General features: G+C 52.2%; 1 protein-coding gene across 1 annotated transcript in view; it reads right to left on the bottom strand.

Moving 5' to 3' along the window:
- Positions 1 to 20,865, bottom strand: part of TRABD2B (TraB domain containing 2B) — a 213,150-nt gene that overhangs the window by 32,455 nt on the left and 159,830 nt on the right. The window contains exon 3 of the mRNA XM_072974495.1: positions 6,307 to 6,453. Within this exon, the coding sequence (XP_072830596.1) occupies positions 6,307 to 6,453 (147 nt within the window). The remainder of the gene's footprint in view (positions 1 to 6,306; positions 6,454 to 20,865) is intronic.

Below are 20,865 nucleotides of genomic sequence, written 5' to 3'. Positions count from 1 at the left end.
TGTTTTTTGTTGATTCCAAAATGTTTTGAGATGACTGTTACCTCAATTTTAAAAATAAAGAAAGAAGAGTGAAAAGTCTAGAGACAGGAACAGAGTCACACAGCTCACTAAACAGCGAGCCAGGATGGCAGCCCGGACGCAGCCCCCTGCTACGCATCACTCCTGCGTCTCTGCCTGTTGGACCTCAGCCTCTGGACACGCAGGAAAGACTGCACTCAGCCAGTTCACAGCTCTCACTGCAGCACTGAGGCCGGTGCCGGCATGTACAGAAAATTTGGTTTAGCGTCAGGTGTGGAGGGTCAACTGAGCTGCCTGGTGTAGCAGAAAGGCTGACCTGGGCTTCAAGGCTCTATTGAGATGCTGTGTGACTTTGGACAAGTTACTTAACTCTTCTGAGTCCCGGTTTTCTCATCTGTAGGATGGGGAAAACTGTATTGTGGGGTATTACAGGAGATGATGGGTGCCGTTGTGGACAACTTTCAGCCCACCCCATCCTACAGAGGCAAGAGAAGGGGTCATAAACGTTGGTTTTCCCAGTGTATGAGCCCTAGTTGGCCACCTGCTGTTGCCACCGCTAACCCCTCATCCCCAGCTCCACCACTTCCCAGGATATAACCCAAACCCTTCCATCCCTTCTTAAAAACTTCAACTCCAGGACCAAGTCTTCCTGCCATAATGATGGCTTGTTCAACAACCTGGATTGTAACTGTCCATATTTCCTTGCTTTCTGCCCTATGTCCACACCCAGCTGTGTGCCCTGGGGCCAGCATCTCTGACATGTTCTTGAACTAGGCAGAGAGGTCCTTGAGTTCAGGAACAGCATCTTGGTCATTCCTGGGCCTCCGATGCCTGGCATAAAGTAGGTGCCCAGTACAGGTTTCTGGAGCCTTGAACATAAAGTGGTGCTGTCCTTCCACACCACATCGCCTCCTCCTGTGTTCTTCCAGTGCCAACATGTTGTCTTTCTAACCTGGATAACCTGGATGGCGGGTCCAGGTGTTCTGGCGCTGTGGCCTCCAGCATGTGGGTGGGACTGGAAAGGAAGCCATGGGCCACTGAGGAAACTGAGGCAGTGAGAAAGAATGTACCCTCTCTTTCCCCGCAACCCACCAGTGTCATTCTAACTTCCAAGCTGTCGCTCACCTGGGCTTCCACCCGGTGCCCCCTCTTTCATCTCTTTGCCTTCACCAGCCCAGGGCCAGCACACAGGTTGAGCTGGTGGAGAGCCTGGCATGAGGGGACTAACTTCCCTCAGGTTTTAGCCCAGCCACATGGCCTCTAGAGTTACTGGCGAGTTGTCAACAACATTCTTTCTGAGGAAAATGGAGACATCAACAGAGGCTGAACTTCAAGGGACTCAAGGGAGGCTGGGCCATCTGATTCTGCTATCTGTTGGCCAAGGACCAGTGCATTCCCCAGAGTGAGAGGGGTGGGGCTTCTCTGCCCCGCTCCTGGTCTGCTGTTCTGGGATGAACAGGACGATAATATGACCGGTGTGCCTCAAACCTGACAGTGCACAACCTGTGCAACTGTATGCAGCAGCCTTGACAGTGCCCAGTCAGGGCTGACACCAAGTTGGTGCTTGGAGACTGTTTGGTAAATGGATACATGAAGGAACAGAGTTCTTACTCCCTTCCCCAACCATGGGAAGCAATGTTTGGCAGCTCTGACAACACAGGCCACACTTAGACTTGATGCTGCTGCAGGAAACACAGCAGGTTTCTAAGTAGGGGAGGGGCACAGGAGAAGTTATGACTGAAAAGGGCTATTTCTGGAAACCTGGCCCTCACAGGCACAGGCTTCTCTCCATTCCTTGGGTATGGAAGAGAACATGGGATGATGTTGTACCAACAAATGAGTATTTACTCAATCAGTGAACAAATGAGTGCACGGGCTTGCAGGCAGTAGCTTGTGATGTAAGTCCTGAAGTCAGACAGCTGGGTCAGCTCGGGTTGGAATCTCTCTTTTGCCACGTACCAGCTGGGCGGCCTCTGTGACTCACAAGTTACTTGGCCTCTCTGAGATTCAGTTTCCAAACTGGTCATATAGGGGTTATAAATGTTGTAGGAATTAAACAAGATCAGTTTTGGAAAGTGCTTAGCACAGCGCCTGGTACAAAGAAGTGTGGACTAAACACCAGCTTTGCACAACCAGCCTGGAGAGTGGAGCTGGCTCCACACCTTTCCCCTCTGACGGCAGAGGCTACAGTGAAGGGTGGCCTTGGACAGAGACAGAGATGGACATGACAGAGAGATGGTGTTCAGAAGCATCAGAGAGCCATGAAGGCAGCATCTGGCTTCCCTCCCCTGCTTCCAAGGATCCAGGCAGAGGCCTTCGTCCTGGGACCTGTGAGGTGTCCAGTTCCCCAGTCCTCGGCTCCCTGACCATGAGTGTGCATTTGGAGATGAATCTCCACTCATTCCTTAGGGAGCTAAACAAAAAAATTAACAAGGACAAGAACCAGAAAGTTCAATGTCATAGCCATGAAGAAGCCGGGCTAGCCCCTTGGCTCCCTGGGCTGCCCAGCAGCTGGCTGACATTCTCTGCGTGTTTCATGCTGAAGGGCCCTGGATTGAGGCCAAAGATGAGGCCTAGGTTTGGGCCCAGCTGGATGGAAGCAAATTAATGATGTCATTCTGTTGGGAGCCTTAAATCTCCCACGACAAGTTCAAGTGCAGGACACATGATAACATTTTAAAGGAGACACGTCAGGTCCCCAGGGCCCTAGAGTGATGGGTCCAAGATGGAGTGAGGAGAAGATGGACCATGCAGAGCTGGAGCTGGGCTGTGGGGCTCCTCTGACCCTCAACCAGGACTGGGTCAGGTCTGGTGGTCAAGTGCTCAGGTCTGCTGATATCACGACCTCAGTGTCCTCCTATCCCTTCCCTTTACTCTGTCTATCCAAAGGACATCTTCTGAGAACTTCCATAGGTCCAGCCCTGTGTCTGGCTAGGAGGCCACAGAGTAACCTCAGACTGGGTCTGCTGCCCTGGATGAGGCTCACAGCCAGTGGGGATCAGAACACTGCGGGCGTGTGCTTTTAGAGGGAGGAGGCACCTAACAGGGTGACCACATGTCTTGGTTTGTCCAGGACAGTCCAGGTTCATGGCTAGGGTAGATTGCTCCATGCCTGTTAGTTATTCTGACTTAATTATATTTGACATTTCACTCTCAAAAGTGTCTGAGTATAGACGATAAATATATATGGAAGACTACATCTAATGCAGGCTGTGGGCGCAGAGAAGGCTTCCCAGGGGAAAGGCCTGTGGATTACCCTGCTGATTCGGGGGCATTGACAGGCCTAGTGGCCGGAGAGCTGTGGGAGGTCAGGGCCTCAGCCATTTCTGAAGGTGGGATGGTGGGGAGATGAAGCAGAGCCGACCAAGGGTGAGTGAGGTGTGCCTGTCCCGTGTCTCCCAGTGGTATCCTCCTGGGCCCTGGATCTGTCAGCCCCGGCTTCCAGAGGCCACTCCAGCAGCCTCTGCACTGCATTCAGAGGCATTTTTCTGACCCCATCCCTCTCTGGCTTGAATACCTCAGAGTGTCCGCCCCTCAGTGAGCATTCTCACCACCCCCTCACCTCCATGAGCTGCCCACTGCACATCATTCCCAGCACCCCCCACTTTCCCACGCCACCCCCTGCCCCCAGGCCGCTCGCTCTGCCTGCCAGCCCCTGCCTTCGTCCCCACCTGCAGACTCTGCTCTCAGGCCTAGCTCCAATACCACCTTCTCCCTGAAGCCTTCTCCACCTGCAGGCACTGACAGCACCCCTCCAGCTCTCCTGTCCTTCAAGGCCTCCAGCTGCAGACCCCTTCTCTGTTAGCATGTGAGCACTAGATTTAGCCTGGTTAGCCTGACACGGGGCTTGTCTGTGTCTGGGGGCAGGACTGCCTAGTCCCTCCCTTAAGGGCTAGACTCTGTCTGGACACACCTCGGTGCAGCCTGGGTTGCTCTTCTAATCTGGGTGGGCCGATCTACCTGTGCCCTCTGCCCTCCTTATGTACAGGCACTGCCAGGAGACCCCCGATGCAGTTCACCTGCTGGAGACATATCAGTAGTTCTGAACACAGGTTCAAAGAAAATCTGAACTTGTCATTCCTGAGGTCACTCCATTCTTCCCTCTCTCAGCTTAGTGTCTTGCCCTCCTCAGCCTGGATCCTGTCCAGTCCACACCTCATCCTTCTCAGGCCATCTCAAGTGGCAACCCAGTCCCTCGCAGCCACACAGCTCCCTGGCTGCCCAGGGCTCACCAGCCTCTGCCCAGCAGAGGACACAGGGTCAGGCTCCGTCACAGCATGGATGGTTGGTGAAGCACCTGTGAGCCTCGTGCCCTCAGGGTTCCCCCTCTCTCCTCTACCAGTGAGAGTCAGAGCACTCAAAACCCGAGCCTCCTGTGGCAGGGCCTCTGGGTCCTTCCCCACCTCACTCTGCAATGCACTGAGCAGAACACACACCTACATTCACCAATGTGGCATTGCTCATATTCGCTCTGTGCCAAACCCTGCACTGGGCACCAGGACGAGAGAGGGCAATGCACCCTTGCTCTCAGGGAGCTCATGGTCTAGGGGGGCCCCTGGCTATGCCTCAGGCCCAGACTCTTGCCCCTCCTCCTGCTGTCTCTTTCCTCCAGCTCATTCGCATAGTTTCCTCTGCTGAAACATACTTTCACCTCCTGTCTGTGGCCAGTGCGGGTTCTTCTCTGACCTCTCATCTCACAGGAATCTTTCCTTCTTTTCCTAGCCCTGTCCCAGTCCTACCCGCAAGCCCATGCAAATTCCTGCTCCTGCCACAGGCTCCAACAGCATCCTCTATTCTGCCTGGTAGCAAGGACCACACTTCGGTGCGATAGCTGGTTGAACCTCCGTTTTCTCCTGTAAGACCATCAGCCCCACGAGGGCAGCTCTCTCCGGCTGCCCACTGTATCCCTCTTCACAGCACTTGCCTGGCATTTATAAACTATTTCCTTCATTTGTCAAATATTTACCGAGTCCTGCTCTGGGCCAAGCACTGCTCTAGCCAATTATCAATGAATAAAACAGACCCAAATTCCAGCGGAGTTTACGCTGCAGTGGGAAAGGACAGACTTAAAAAAATCACTGATCAATGAATCAAGATATGTAAGTACAAGAAGATGACAAAGGCTATGGGGAAAAGTGGAGCATAATAAAGGCGATGAGGTTGGGGAGCGAGGGTCGGGCTGTGATTCTAGATAGGGAAGTCAGGGCCCGCCTCACTGAGACGATGATACCTGAGTTAAGTCTTAAAGGTAGAGCGTGGGGAAAGGCCTTCCTGGCTGAGGGAACAGCCCGTGCCAAGGCAAAGTGTGTGAGGGGGCTCATGTCGTGTGTAGGGGAGGCAGAGGATGTGGGGTTAGGGGTGGGGAATGACCATGGGGCCACACAGGCTATCATAGACACTCTGGCTTTATGAGAAAATGGGGAGCTGTTGCAGTGTCCTGCGAAGGGAAGTGGCCTATTCTGACTAATTCATCTGCCTCTTGAGTGAATGGATAATCAAGCACTGGACACAGAAAGCACAAGGGGACCTAAAGGTGCCAGGAGAGAATCTACCTCCACCCAGGGTGTCAGGGGCTTTCTCAGAGGAGGTGACACTAGACCACGGCCGAGTGGGAGGCAACCAGGAGGGCGGGATACGAACAAAAGCAGAGCGGTGGCAAAGGGCAAGGTGTGCAGGGAAGCACTGAAGGTAGCAGCGGTCAGCAGAATGAGGTCAGTGTGGCCGGGACTCAGGCTGTCCGAGGAGGGGAGGATGTGGACGGAGGGTCTTGAAGGCCAGATAAAGAATCTTGGAATTTATCCGGAGGGCAATGGGAAGCCTGGTGGGGCCGTGCTCAGCTTCTCGGCTCCCAGACAAGGTCTGTGCAGCCTGGGGATAACTCGGATCGAGGCAGAGTGTCCTGGGCTGGACTCAAGCTTTCCCTCCCTGGGCTTTAATCTCCCCAGATACTGGACTGAGCCTCACCGAGGCCTCTCTGTTCTTACAGGCTCAGCTTCCAGGGTCTAGGCCCCAGAGTCACATGTACCAGGCTGAAGCACTGCTCCTGACAACTTGATAACAACTAATAAGTCATGGGCCCTGCAGCAGGTCTCTTCCCCTCCCTGAGCCTCAGTTTCCCCATCCGTAAAATGGGGATACCAACAGCTCCTGCTTACCGTGGCTGGAGGGAAGATTGCCTGCACCTGGCATATAGTAGGGGCTAATAAATGCCCTCCTATGGGCCTGGCCTTGGAGACTGGTGCCCTGGAGGCTGCCTGGGCATGGGGCAAGTGGTGAGGGGAGCCTCACCTGGGACGTGTCGTGGTTGAAGATGACGGCGTTGAGGTCCCCGCAGTTGTAGTGCTTGATGAGGTCCTCGGTGGTGTAGGGTGCCTGCAGGCTCCCGGCCCGCACGCTCTCGTGCTGCAGTAGGGTCTGGTTCAGGGCAAACAGCACCTGCGCAGAGGGAGGAGAGGGGTCAGGGCCGTGCTCAGGGACCCTGGCTGAGGTCCCTGACCCCACCAGGACCCGCCCTCTTCCCACTGGACTTCGGGGCAACAGGCATGTGTGAGAGTGTGTGTGGGCTCCAGCACAAGCTGGCGCCCCCAGCATGGTCCGCAGATTCTATTCCTCACTCGCTGGCCCCTCACCGCCTTCAGCTTGCTCTCATCTCCAGCCCTCACGGGTCCTTACTCCTGCTCCAAGCATCGACATCTTATCTAATGATGTTGCAAAATGAGAACCTTTGTTGGTTTTCTCCCCTTTTTTGTTTCCCCTCTCCAATCCTTTCTTTTGTTATTGACTTATAGTTGACTCACAATGTTGTGTTAGTTTCTGGTGTATAGCATAGTGATTCAGTTATTTATATATATATTATCTTTATATTCTTTATCATTATAGGTTTTTACAAGATATTGAATATAGTTCCCTGTGCTATACAGTAGAACCTTGTCGTTTATCTATTTTAGATATAGTAATGTGTATCTGTTAATCCCAAACTCCTAATTTATCCTTCCCCCCTTTCCCCTTTGGTAATCATAAGTTTGTTTTCTATGTCTGTGAGTCTATTTCTGTTTTATAAATAAACTCATTTGTGCCATTTTTTAGATTCCACATTTAAGTTATGTCATATGTTATTTGTTCTTCTCTGTCTAACTTACTTCATTTAGTATGAGAATCTCTAGATCTATCCATGTTGCTGCAAATGGCCTTATTTCATTCTTTTTCATGGCTGAGTAGTAGCCCATTGTGTGTGTGTGTATTTATTACAACTTCTTTTTTTTCCATTTTTGTCAGTCTGGTGTTGTATTTTGTTTTATTGATGTATACTTGGTTTACAATGTTGTGTTAGTTTCTGGTGTACAGCATAGTGGTGAAGTTACACATATATATATAATATATATATATTCCTTTTTATACTCTTTTTCATTATAAGCTATTACAATGTGTTGAATATAGTTCACTGTGCTATACAGTAGGGCTTTATTGTCTATTTTATGTATAGTAGTTAGTATCTGCAAATCCTGAACTCCCAATTTATCCCTCCACCCCCACTGCCTTCCTCCCTGGTAATCATAAGCTTGTTCTCTATGTCTGTGAGTCTGTTTTCTGTTTTGAAAAGAAATTCATTTGTAATAACCTATAGTGAATATAGTCTGAAAAAAATATATATAACTGAATCAATTTGCTATACAACTGAAACTAACAATTTGTAAATCAACTCCTCTTCAATTAAAAAAATAAAATGTCCCATTTTAGATGGGAAAACTGAGGCCCAGGAGGGGAAGGGACACGCCCATTTCTGCACGGCTAGAACTGGAGCTAGTTCCACACAACTGTGCATCCCAGACTTTTGCAATTCTTGTGCACAACATCAGGAGGTGATCTCGGGCTACTTGTCTTTGCTGTTTGCCCAGCCCCAGCCTGCCCAGCAGTGCTCAGGCCCTGCTCATCCTGTCTCGTTCTATCTTGGATGACAGCTCTGCAGCTTCTCAGGCAACATCAATCCAGGACCAAGCATCCTAGCATCTCTCACTGGGTCCACTGCAACCCATCCTCCTTCCTGCAGACCTCCTCCCCTCCCACCTATCCCATATTCTTTTGCCACAGTCATCTTTTAAAAGCAAAAATTGGATGTTTTTTCTCTTTCTCTTTTTCTCCTTTTTTTGCTCAAAACGTTCACAGGAGTCCTGCCCTCAGGATAAAGGCCTCGCTCTTTGGTAGAACCTGCAAGGCAGTGACCTGGACCCTAATGTGGTCAATAACCTCGTTTCCTACCCAGCCTTTGTGTCTCTAAATCCTCAACTTCGCAGCAATCTTCTGTCTCTGGGCTTTGTACATGCTGTTCCCTGTGCATAGGAAACCTCCTGCCTCCTTTCCCCACTTGCAAATTCAGACTTGGCCTTCCAGGCTGTACTCAGATGTCCCCTCCCTGAAGCCTCTCTGCCCACCTGGGGGTTGGGGGAGGCCCCTCCCCAGAGCTCCATGGTCTCTCTATGTGAAAGACTGATAAAGTAATGACCCCAAACCTTAACCCCTCCCTGCATTCATGCCCTTGGCCATGGAACTCTGTAGCTCCCTCACTTTCTGATTCTGGACTTGCTGCATGACAAATGGAGGCCAGCATTACAAGTTTCCATAGCCAACTGGAGGAAGCATCACAAAGATGCTGTTGCTGCCTCCTGCATGTCCACATTGCCTGGAGAGCAGCCCAGCTGCTGGAGGGTGACAGACGTACAGGGCAGAGCCCATGCATCCGTTGTCCCACCAAAGACGTCCTAGTCCAGCCAATGGCCAGCCGGCTCCCAGACAAGCAAGTGAGCCCAGCTGAGCCCAGCTGAGCCCGCCTGCCTGCAGCTGGGCCCAGACATCTGAGCAAACGCCCCACAGCACAGCTGTGGTGAGAGACAAGTGACCTACTGTGCTTCCCACCAGCAGGGCGTGAACATTAGATTGTAACTGCCATTTAGCTACCTGTCTCCCCACCTAGGCTATGAGCTGCTGGAAGACAGGACTCTCATCCTATTCATTTTTGCATTGGCAGCACTCAGCAGGGAGCTTGGCAGAGAAAGGGTGTCACCTCACTCTTTCTTTAGCACTTTGACCCTGCTGTGGTCAATTCCTAGTTCAAGGTTGCTCCGTAGGCCCTTGAGACTAGCCCCTAGAACTCTGGCACTCACTCTCTCTGCACCGGTGGCACACTGCCACCGTGTGGCAGGAATATCTACCCAGTGGCATTAGCCACGTGGTTCCAGAACACCTAATCCGAACAGAAAAGCTCAGGCAATAGGTACACAAAGTCTAGCTAAAATATCGTCTTGGGCAACGGGGCCAAGCTCGTGTTTATGAGATCACCTCCACCCACCCCTCCCACTTTTGTTTCTGGCCAGGCAGGAGAGCTGGATCGCAATGAGCGGTGGCAGCCCAGGCTGCTCCCCTACTGAGCTGGCTGGAGACGAGGTCAGACCCCACCACCCCACCTCTGGGCCTTCTCCAGGCCTCTGGGCTCTGGACACCACCCCTGAAATCCGATCTGCAGCCACCTGGCGCCGGGTGTGGATGTCAGCAGAGTGGCTGGGGATGGAGCACAGGAGGCAGTGAGCCTGTTGCCGTGGACATCGCTAAGGCAACAGGCACTTCCTCCCACACGGCACATGCCTGGGAGGAAAGCGTCCGTGTCGAGCTGGAGTGCTCGCCTCCTCTGCGGGGCTGGGACGCACAGACTTCCTGTGACCACACCCTGCTCTGCGCACACCTGCCCTGCCGCTTCTCACTGCCTGGCCTGAGGTGAGGTCATCGGCTCAGGTGCCCAGAAGACCCGGCGGGAGGGGAAATGGTCCCAGACCCTCTTAGACACACAGAGTCACTTCCGTAGTCACGTGGCCTCTGTGGAGCTGGGAGGTGTCCTAGTGAACAAAGCACGTTACAATCTGCAGGGTGCTAAAACAGTCCTGACATTTAGTAAGCGCTGAATAAATGCTTGTTAAATAAAACTTGGAAGAAAATAGACCAAAACCTTCTGGGCTTGAAGCTGGAAGGGCCCCTAGGGTCCAGTGGTTTTTCAAACCTTTTGTAGCCACGGAATCCTTTTTTATTGTCATTGTTTTCCAAAAGAACCTCACTCAGAACTCAAAATGTGTAAGAGATAGAAATGGAAACTTCCCTGCTTGATGTAAGGGAGTCAGGCTAGCCCCTGAAGTCCCGCTGGCCCAATGTTCCCCTCTGCCGCTGGCTTCCACGACTTCTCTGTGGAACCCACAGGTGCCCTGGAGCCTAGTCGGAGAACCACTGGTCGCTTCCTATGCCCTCTTCATATGGAAGAGGAGAGAAGACAGGGGCCCAGAAGAGGCAGGATGAAGCTTGCCCAAGGCCACATGGTGTGCTGAGGGCGGAGTGGGCTCCCTGTTTCCCGACCCCCAGCCTAGGTCCCTTTGCCGTGCCCTGGACCATGTCTAGGGCTGGATTTCTGGATGTCTCCTGACGCAGTCCACATTCATCCCACACACTTTGTCATACCCATTTTCTCTCAGGAGCCTTGTGAAATAGCCAGAAACAGCTGAGGAGTATTTATTATTAACATGTCAGAGACAGAAAATGGAGACAGGATCATTCGAGAGGCACCCCTAGTGTGGCACAGCTAGGGCGTAGTAGGGCTGGGACTGAAACCCAAAGCTGTCCTTCCAGAATTCCCTTGATGCCCCCATCACAGACCCCTAGCTTCCCTTGATTTTGGCACTTATCCCACTGAAGCTTCCATTTCAAGTAATTCCCTGTTCCCTGCCTGTCTAGACCGAGAGCTTGGTGAGGGCAGGGAGCCTGCCTCTCTGATCATTGCGAGTATTAGGTATTCAGGGGCTAATTCAGAGGGAAGGAGGCCCAGCCTGAATCACGTGACCTTTCCTCTCTGGCTCCCACCCGGTCCATCCTTTGCAGCTTGTGAAGCGGTCCTCACCATTCATTACGTGGATCACCATTCATTACGTGGTTTATTGAGCACTTACTATGTGTCAGGAACCCTCTCAGCTCATCTTAATTTGTTTAGTCTTCACAGCAACTCTGAGGTAGGTCTAGTATTAGCTTCATTTAATAGATTGGAAAAGAAAAAAGCTGCAGCGAAGAGTTATCAAAGGTGACAAAGCTGAAGAGGGGTGGGATGTGCATTTGAATCCTGGGCTGTCCAGCCCTGGAACCTGTCCTCCTAGTTCACTGCTGCCCTCTGGGCTTCCTGCTGCTCTCTGTAAGTGAGAGCCGGCGGGGATGTATCCCTGTTCACAGATGGGAAGCCAAACAAACAGAGGGGAGGGGGCCCTAAGGCCACAGGGCTTATAGAACACAGAGCTGGGCTATGAAATTGTGTTTGGCCCAAGACCAGGTTCCTCTGACTGACTTCAAAGTAACACATCATGAGCATACTTGGTGCTTCCAATAGACACAGGGAAGGTATGCTCACTCATTCAGTCATTCAACAAACACTTACTTTCTGTTGATTCTCTGCAGACATCTGGGGTTGGTGGATTAATTGCACTGGGTTTCCACCTACATGGAGCTCCTTTTAGAGGCATATATGCCAACTGACCATTACGGTAAAGGATGGTTGGTAAGTTGTTTGGTAAGATGCCTAGAAGGCTCAGTGAACAGGTTGGAATAAGTGCCTTGCCCTGATTCCTGCTTCCCTGTCTTTCACCCTGAATCCTCAAGCCTGGCTCTGCTCAGGCTTCCAGGCCTTGACGCCTTCTGCTCCTGGCCACTTTAGAATAACAAACCCTTCTGGCCCATAGCCTCGGTGGCCCACTCTAGGATAATGTTTATGATAAGGCTTTGACATAGAATAACAAACACGGGGTGAAGGCGAGAGCCGCCTTGCTCCCCCTGGATGGCCGTGTGTGGAAGCCCGGCCACCATGAGCCCCTGAGCATCCCAGCGGCCCCCCTCTCTGGGGCTTGCAGGCCAGGAGCTGGCCCGCGGCGTCTGCTGAGTGTAGGCCCGGAATTTAAACACATCTTCAAACACGGGGCTGGGATGGAGGGAGGCAGGCGCCAGGAGGGTGGGGACAGGTTTATTGTTCCAGATTAGTCTAGTAAACAGTCCTGGATGGGCTGGAAGGGCGAACACCGAGGCCTGTGTTCACTTGTTGGCCCAGCAGCGTCGTCCCGAGGGGAAGGCAGGACCCGCTTTGTCAGGAGGGACATTTGAGACAGGCCTGGCTCTCAGGCAGGGGCTGTCCCTTCTCAGCCACCCCGAAGCACAGGGAAATCACAGCAAAGGCCCCAATCCCCTCAGCAGCTGCTGTGGGCCAGGCACTGCTCTAGGTCAGGGTGTTTAGTCAGGGACAAAACAGACCCAAATCCTGCTCTCATTGAGCTTGTCTGCTGGGGAGGAAATAGAGAATAAATAACATAATTGGCAAAGTATTAATATTTAGTATGTTAGAAACACAGGAATGATTTCATTGAACTGGAAGCTCAGACACACCCCTCCCCCCTGCATGATTTTGGGCGCCTCATGCCTCTGAATCATCATGCAAAGGAGGGAGTTACTGTGCTGGCCGGGGCTCGGGTCCCTACGACTGAGAGAAACTGCACTGCTCCCCGATGTGAGGTGAGGCAGAGCAGGGCTGCAGTGCAGGACATCCCTTAGGGCATCTCTCAGTGGCACCCCGCCCTGTGGTAGTATCACAGCTAACCTGAATGGGAAACTACAGCAGCCCACACTAGGCAGGACGTCATACGGCCCAGACCCTCCAGGAATGAAGGTTTGGGTCATCCCACCAGGCAAAGAACCATGACCCGCTGAGGAGCTTGCAGAAGGCAAAGGGAACAGGTAGTGGTGGTGGTAACAGAAGAAGATGGTTACAAATACCGGATAACATCACGTGACCAGTTACAGAAACAAGGACTCTCCTTGTCGGGATTGTTTCCTCCGTATTTTGTTGAGAGAGAGAGTGTGTGTGTAAATCTTTGTTCTCTTCTCTCTCTCTTTTGTCTTTTCTTCTCTCTCATCATATAACGTAAGACATACTGACTTTGTATCATCGACTTAAGTCTTGTTAAATCAAGTACTTTGAGTATTGCATTTAAGTTACAGTATATCAAGGAGAAGAGGACATAAACACCACCTAAAGACTGCATCTTCTCCTGGGGAAGGCAGGAGCATGTTTGGGTTGTATGCAGGATTGTTCATCATGTAGAAGTTTGACCTCATTGTCATCTATTTGGAGGTAAGCATGGTTTAAAGAGATATTGTTTGGATACCAAGTTGACAAGGGGTGGATGGTTAATTTTGGCAACTTGGCTAGGCCCTAGTAACTTGGTCAAACATTCTAGATATTCCTGGGAAGATAATTGTTAGATGAGATTAACACTGAACGAAGTAGAGTTTGAGTCAAGCAGATTATGCTGTGTAGTAACTGGATGAAGGTGGGTCTTATCCAATAAGTTGAAGGCCTTAATAGATAAGACCCACCTCCTTGATGAAGGGAATTCTGCCAGCAGACTGCCTTTGGACTTGAACAGCAGCATCAGCTCTTTTTCCCTGGGTTTCCAGCTTGCCGGTGTACCCTGCGGATTTTGGACTTGCCAGCCTCCACAACGTGTGAGCCAATTCCTTAAAATCAATCAATCTGTATGTATGTACATATGTATGTATTATCTATCTATCTACACATGCTATTGGCTCTGTTTCTCTGGAGAACCCTGACAAATACTGTATGTGTTACAGAGAGAAAATGAAGCAGGAAAGGGGGCAGGGAGTGAAAAGAGCAGGGGGAACAGCAGGTGCAAAGACCCAGCACATATGCAAGGAGGAGCAGAGGCTGGGGTGCCTGGAGCTGAGCAAACAAGGAGAGTGATGGGAGACAAGATTGGAGCTGATTGGCATGCCAGGTTCCATGAGTCAGGGTAAGGATGTCGAGAAACTATCCCACACCATAATCCTTCCAGAGAATGGACTGTTATTCCCACATGTCACGTGAGGACACTGAGGCTTTGAGGATGGTGATGGCACTTGCACGAGGTCTCACACAAGGAACTGGAGCTGGAATTCAAACTCAGGTCCAGCTGACAGGTGCTGGGTTCTTTCTGCTTATGCCTGGGCCTGACTGGCCAAGCTGCCTCCGGCCAACCATTGTAGGAAGAAAAGAGAGACAGACAGATAAATTGGGGCCAGGGTGTGAAGCCCAGATTCTGAGTGGTTAGCTGGGAAGGAGAAGGGATGCTAGAATCTCAGCCATGGGGCCTGCTCAGAGCTGACATATGAGGAGAGGAAACTGGCCACCTGGCCAAGGTATCCCACCTGGAACGTGGCCTCTCGAGCTGTTTTTACTTTTTGCCCTGCTTAATGGAGCCTCGTTCAGCTCCTCCCTGCCAAGCTTGCCTTCCCAGTCTCAGGACCTTCCCCTTCCTTCCCTTGTGCCTGGAACTTTCTTCCACCCCCTAGTTCCCACTCCCCTTTCACTCGGCTGCAGAAGGTCCCCTCTCAAGAGGACTGCCCTGGGCTGTGGGCCGGGAAGATCCCCTATTTAGTGCCCCCAAGGACTGATGCTTCCTGGACCGATGCATTCCTTCAGCTTCATTATTATTTAATGCTTGTTCTTCCTACTCAGCAGTGAACACTCCAAGGGCGGGCAAATCATCTTTCTTGGTTATGGCTATTTCCTCAGCAGAGAGCACAGTCCCTGATACTTACATAGCAGACGCTTGAGAAATATTTGTAGAATGAATGAAGGGCTGGATGAAAAGCTGGACCACCGACCCCAGGAACCCCATCCTGAGCAGCCCTCTGCCAGGACCCAGTACCCACAGGGCCCAGAGGCGGAAGCTGAGGCTCTTGGACCCTGGGTCACCTGTCTGTCAGCCCTGATCTGGGTTGGGGTGAAGGACAGCTTTGCCTTGCAGGAAGGTTTCTCCAGCCTAGGGGAGACTTCCTCAAAGGTTAGAGCCTGCCAGGCTCTGGCTGAGGCTTATTTATTTATTCTCCTTGCCCCATTGACAGCACCAAAGCAGTGCCGACTACTTCCCCGCTTCCTGCTCAGTATGCTGAGTCCCCTGGCCCCCCGACACAGAATCCTGTCTCCAGACACTGAGCCACTGAGCCTCTGAGCAGCAGGCCTGCAAATAAACACAAGGTTTCCTGGAGCCAGGGACTGGCTCTGGGCTGGCAGGTAGGACTAGTCTCCATCTGAATCTCCAACATAAAGCCCTGGACAAGCCATTTTCCTTCCCTGAGACTTGGTTTACCCACCTGTGAAAAGGACCAACTCACACATTCATTGAATAAATACGTATCGAGCATTTACGTACCAGATGCTGTTCCATACCCTGGAGGGACAGCAGAAAACACAGCAAATAAAGATCCCTACTCTAATGGAGCTTTCACTCCAGTAGGAAGAAGCTGACAATAAATAAAAACAACCAGTGCAATATCTAGGTTAGAGAGTGACAGTTGCTAAGGAGAAAATTATGCAAGAAACATAGGAAGTGCGCGTGTGTGTCTGTTGGGGGGTGTGTGTGTGTGCTGGGGGTTGACGTCGTAGGTAAGATGCCAAGGAAAGACACAACGAGAAGTGACACTGGAGATGAGATCTAATCCGCAGTAGATGAGGGGTAGTCATGTGGATATCCGAGAGAAGGAAGAGTGCTCTGAGCAGCGGGAACAGCAAGTGCAAAGGCTCTGAGGCAAAACAAGCCTAATGGGTGTGAGGAACAGGAAGGAGGCCAGTGTGGCCGGAGAGGAGTGAGTGAGGGGGACTAGTCGATGAGATCTGTCTTAGGCAGGGACCCAGCAGAACACAGACTGTGCACGACCAGTGAAGTGTGTGCCAATTCAGTAAGTGCAACTGAAAGGGTAACTGATGCGCATTGAATGATGAGACTGTTCACAGAGATGTGGGAGGGGTGGTGGAGCACAGAGGGGCAGCAGCAGGGCGAAGCTTTCCTGCCCCTGAGCCTTAAAGGGAAGGGGATGGGGTCAAAGACCTGAACCTGGCCAGAGCCACAGCTGTGGGAGGGGAACACAGCTACCGCTCCATGGCCTGGACCATGTGGCTTGCGAGGAGAAAGGGGCGGGTGGGGGCAAGAAATATCCAGCTTCCTTCCCCTTCTGCCTGTTCGTCCCCTGCCAGTGCTTCCTACTGAAATCAGGATAAGGGAAGCCAGGTGATGTCATGTCAGCTCAGGGCTCAGAACAGGGAGGGCAGAGGTCGATCTGGAGAGGCAAGGAGGATTTCCGGGACGCCGTTACAGAGATGTGATGAGGTTGGTGGAGAGTGCACCCTGTAGGGCCTGTGGGCCCTGAAGGCCGTTGGCTTCCCTCCGAGTGAGATGGAAAGTCCCAGAGAGGCTGAGCAGGGGTAGCTGCAGTGGCTGTGTTGATACGGAGTCCAGAGAGGCTGGTGTGAAGCAAGGAGATGAGACTGAGGATGAAAACAGCTGTCTTCCTAAAGAGGAGGCCCTTAGCACACGCCTCCGTCCCCTCCCCACACCCTGTCCCAAACCCCAGCCACAACCCAAGGGCTTGGACTTGGCTTCTAGCACAGAAGTTCCCTGCTCCATGGACACCCACCGGTTGGACCTCGGTGGTGCCACCACATCCTCGACCCGCCCTGCAGTGTGGGCTGGCTGGGCCCTCTGTGCTCTCCTGGGCGGGCAGCGGAGGCTGACTCACCCGAGCTCTCTTTCCTTCTTTTCTCTGAATGCCTAGTTTCTCCACCCAAAGACCACCCTTACAGATCCCAGCATTCCTCTTCTGTCCTTCAAGTCATGCCAGGAAATGCTCATAAATTCAGAGCCACCCACAGGAGGAGATTAGCATTCTGCTGGGTAGGGAGGCTGATAGCCGGGCTGGGGCTGGGGCTGGTAGGCCCAGAGGCTTGGGGTCTCCGGAAAGGAGTTTGTGTGGAGTTTGCCCTGTTAGATGACAAAAGAATCCCTTGGTTTTCAGTTTTAGGCACAGATAAGGGAGGCTGGAGACCCAGATTCTGGTGCTGTGGGCTCTGACCCAAACCAGTCATGGGACCCACTTTCTGGTCACAGGGTCCCCAAACACAAAGATGTGGGAGCACCTCTCAACTCTGCTTGTCACGTTCTATGAGCCCAACATTTTAGCACAGTGACACCTCACCATCTCATGACTTACACAGTTGGTGGTTCCAGGCACTTGACTTAGGGGAGCTCATATACTCTCTATATCAGCCCTGTGAGGCCAACATTTTTGACCCCATTTCTTAGACAGGGAAACCAAGGCTCAGAGAGGCAAGTGAAATCCCATGCTCCCCCACTGTTAGGGTGAGGTGGCTCCAGCCTTAGCTCTGCCCAGTCAATACCTGTCATGATTTTTTTTTTTTGGCTCCTCAGTAACCACCTCTGATCTCCTAAACTGAATACATACTGGATATGGAGAGGAAAAAAAGAAAAGAAAAGAAAAGAAAAGAAAAGAAAAGAAAAGAAAAGAAAAGAAAAGAAAAGAAAAGAAAAGAAAAGAAAAGAAAAGAAATCAGAAAGTCCCAGAGAATCATCTAGGCTGGCCTATTTTCAGTTATAGAGCTTTGAGGAACTTCAAGGTAGTGGGGGAGATGAATAGAAAAACAGGTAATTATAAAACCCAATGATAAGCTAACGTAAAAGGAAAAATCAGGGGCCTCAAGGGCTCACAGAGGGTTTGTGATGCAGCCTGGAAGCCAGGGAAGGAATCTGGCTTTAAGCTGAGCTGTATAGGGTGAGTGGGGTTGAGAGAAAAGCGCGTCCAAGGTAGAGGGGCTCGGAAGTGCACAGCGCATTTAAAGATGTGCCAGCAGTTAGGCCAGGACGGGATCCAGTGGTGAAAGGCCTTCGGTCTCAGGCTGCGGGCTCCATGCTCCACTCAGCCCTTCCCTGCTGGATGTTCAGGCAGTGGGCTCGTCACCTGTGGAGGTGGAAATGGATGGGGAGCCGCCGAGGAGCAGACTGAGACCCACGGAGGGACAATGGTCTGCACGGCAGCGATCAGCCGGCGGTGGCCATGGTTACCATCATCATCGTTATTATGATGAAGCCGCTGTATCCACTGGTGGGAAGTATGTAGTTTTTATTTTTCCTGCTGTCTCAGACCTGCCTGCTGACACAGCTGCCTAGACTTCAAAAGGCAAGTCTCCATTTTCATTTGCAAAATCAGTATGAAATTCCTAGAGGGCTTGTCTAATTCCTTCTGGTCTGACCACACAGCAATTACCAATTTGCAAGGAGGAGGGAGGAGCCTCACGGGCCCTCCAGCAGGGTGGAGACTTCTGCTCAGCCTTGGTCCTGGGCAGTGGCCAAGGAGGATGGGTTTGGAGCGGGCAGTTCCAGGTGGCCCCCGGGTGGGAGGCGGGGAGGGGCTGGCTTGACACTGATGAGTGAAATTGTTTCTTTGCTAAGTCCAGGCTGCAAGTGCTTCAGAGACAAACCACACAGAGCAGAAGGGGCAGGGCTCTGACTCTGGCTCAGATCTAGGTCCTGACACATACAGGCTGTGTGGAGTTCCTGTTTTGCCTCTTTTGATGGTGTGCTGCCATGAGAACACGGGCCAGGCTTGTCTCCTCCCAAGCCTCAGTCCACTCATCTGCCAGATGGGGAGAATTATATTTGGCCTCCCTGTCTAGGGAGCTAGCATTCTAAAACCCTTGGAAAGCATTATTGTCCTTCCATGGCATTTTAAGAGACTTCTGCTCCCTAAGCAGCAGTGGGGTGGCTCTAAGGAGGAGCAGGAGCCAGCACACGTAGGTTGATTCTCATTCACTCCTCAATGATCAGTACCCGGCCTGGTGTTGGGTGCTGGGGCCATGGAACCAAATCAGCACCATTTCTATCCTCAAGGAGCTCAAAGTCAGGGGTGGGGTGGAACAAGGCACCAAGGAAGACTTGCGACCAGATGCTAACATCACTCGTGAAAGCTTGGCACGGGGATGGACGCGATGTTGTGGGAGGGCAGAGGGAGGGGGGCTCACCCAGCAGAGGAGGACTGCACACGGGACTCACAGAGGAGTCTGCAGTGATACCTTGTGGGAGCACGTGTCTGCCATGAGAAGAGAAAGAAGAGCGATTTCAGGCACCGTCAAGGTCCATGCAAAGGCTGGGTGGAGCTGGCAGTGACGATGATCCCCTGGGCTGAGTGCAGTGTGTGGCCGGTGAAGGCTGTGAGCTGGGACTGGAGGCGGGAGCCAGGGTGGGAGCCACAGCTGACTTTATCTGAAGGACCACGGGAAGCCATGGAAGTTTTGAAGCAGGGGACCACCAGTCAGACTTTTGATTCAGAAGCTGCCCCCTGACGGCTCTATGGAGGGAGGATCAGAGGAGCACAGGCAGCAGGCCCCTTAGGACAGTCTCAGCCCCCTTAGGCTGGGAGAGGTAAGGAGGCCCCTCTGGGCCCGGGACTTGGGGGATGCTCCGAGGAAGTGAAGGCAGACTAGAGTTCAGACTCCTTCTTGGCTGGGATGTTCTAGAATCCTACAACTCAGGGCTCTGAGTCTCTCCTCTTGCCCACCACTGACCCCTCTCCCCTGCCCTGAATTTTGGGGCTGGGTCCTCACCCCCTCCTCCTACACTTCAGAAAGCCTTGAGCTCCACCTGGGGGAGCAGCTGCACTGAAGAGGAGCAAGACCAGAATGGCAGGAAGGAAAGAGGACAGTGCAGGACTGGCATGGGACCTGGGGCCTTGACAGCCCAGGGGACGTACTCTTGCTAGAGCACATCAAAGGCAACAGCTGCATCAAACTTGGCCTCATGGACCAAACTGAAATGCAGTCCCAGCCACTCTCGCTTTTTGCCTATCTTAAAGTCACAGGAGACACTTCTTGGCAGCAGGAGGGGAGACTCTGGCTCTGCCCAGAGAGCGTCAGTTGAGGGAGGGTCCTTAGATCCTGTGTAGGATGTTGCTGTCTAGAGAGGAAGCTGAGGGCCAGAGAGGGCAGGAAGTTGCCCAAGGCCACACAGCAAGCGGGGGAAGCAGACCAAAGCAGGAATGAGGCTTTACTTGGGCGGCTCAGGTCTCCTGTGCCCCCTTATTCCTCCCATCCCCCACCACAGAAAAGAAGAATGTTTTTAGACCCAAGGCAAAAGAATGTGAAACTGAAATCTTAGCCTTGGGTCTTGGGAAAAGAATACAGAGAAGTCAGACATACTCTGGATGAGCAAAGATCTGCTTACACTGCAGACGGGAAATACTCAGGGCTGTCCAAGGCCTCCTTCTGCGCAGGTCAGACCTGGGAGGGCAGGCGAGTGTGAGCTGATGGGAACAGAGGGTCCTTATCCCCAAAAGTGCAGGTTAAAGGGCCAAACTACTTTGGGTGGAGGGAGGAGTGGGCCAGCCTCTCAACTCCCTGCCTGTGACCTTCTTTTGGGGCCTCAGGCCCAAACTGGCATCTTCCACTGCTGGGCCTGGACCAGCCACCAGGGCCCTGCTGGATTGGGGCAGGGGTCCTTGCTGGCCCTTGCTTGTCCACACCCGCATCCCTCCTGTCCCACCTGGAAGCTCACCTCCTCTAAGAAGGCCTGCCTTCAGCTCCAGTCTTTCTTTGTTTTCTTTCGTGTGCTTCTGCAATTGAGAAGGGCAGCAACAGACCAGAGTTTCTTTCTGCTCTGGGCTGTGTCTGCGGCTCTGAGTGGGTTGTGTAAGAAAGTGTGTGTGCACATGTGTGTGAAAGAGAGAGATCAGATGGAGATGGAGACAGATATAGATAGACAGATAGATTCAGGACAGGAGTCTGGACTGCCCTGTGCACTACCCACACCACTGAGAGCCCTGACCACAGACTAATGTTCACACATGTAACAAACATCCCCTCTAGGTCAGGCACTGCGCAGGAGCCCCAGGAAGACTCAGATTAATGTGACTTAGTTCTGTCCCTTTCTGACATCAAGG

The sequence above is a fragment of the Vicugna pacos genome, chromosome 13 (genome assembly GCF_048564905.1).
Source record: "Vicugna pacos chromosome 13, VicPac4, whole genome shotgun sequence".
NCBI lineage: Eukaryota > Metazoa > Chordata > Mammalia > Artiodactyla > Camelidae > Vicugna > Vicugna pacos.
This window is presented reverse-complemented; position numbering and strand designations above follow the sequence as displayed.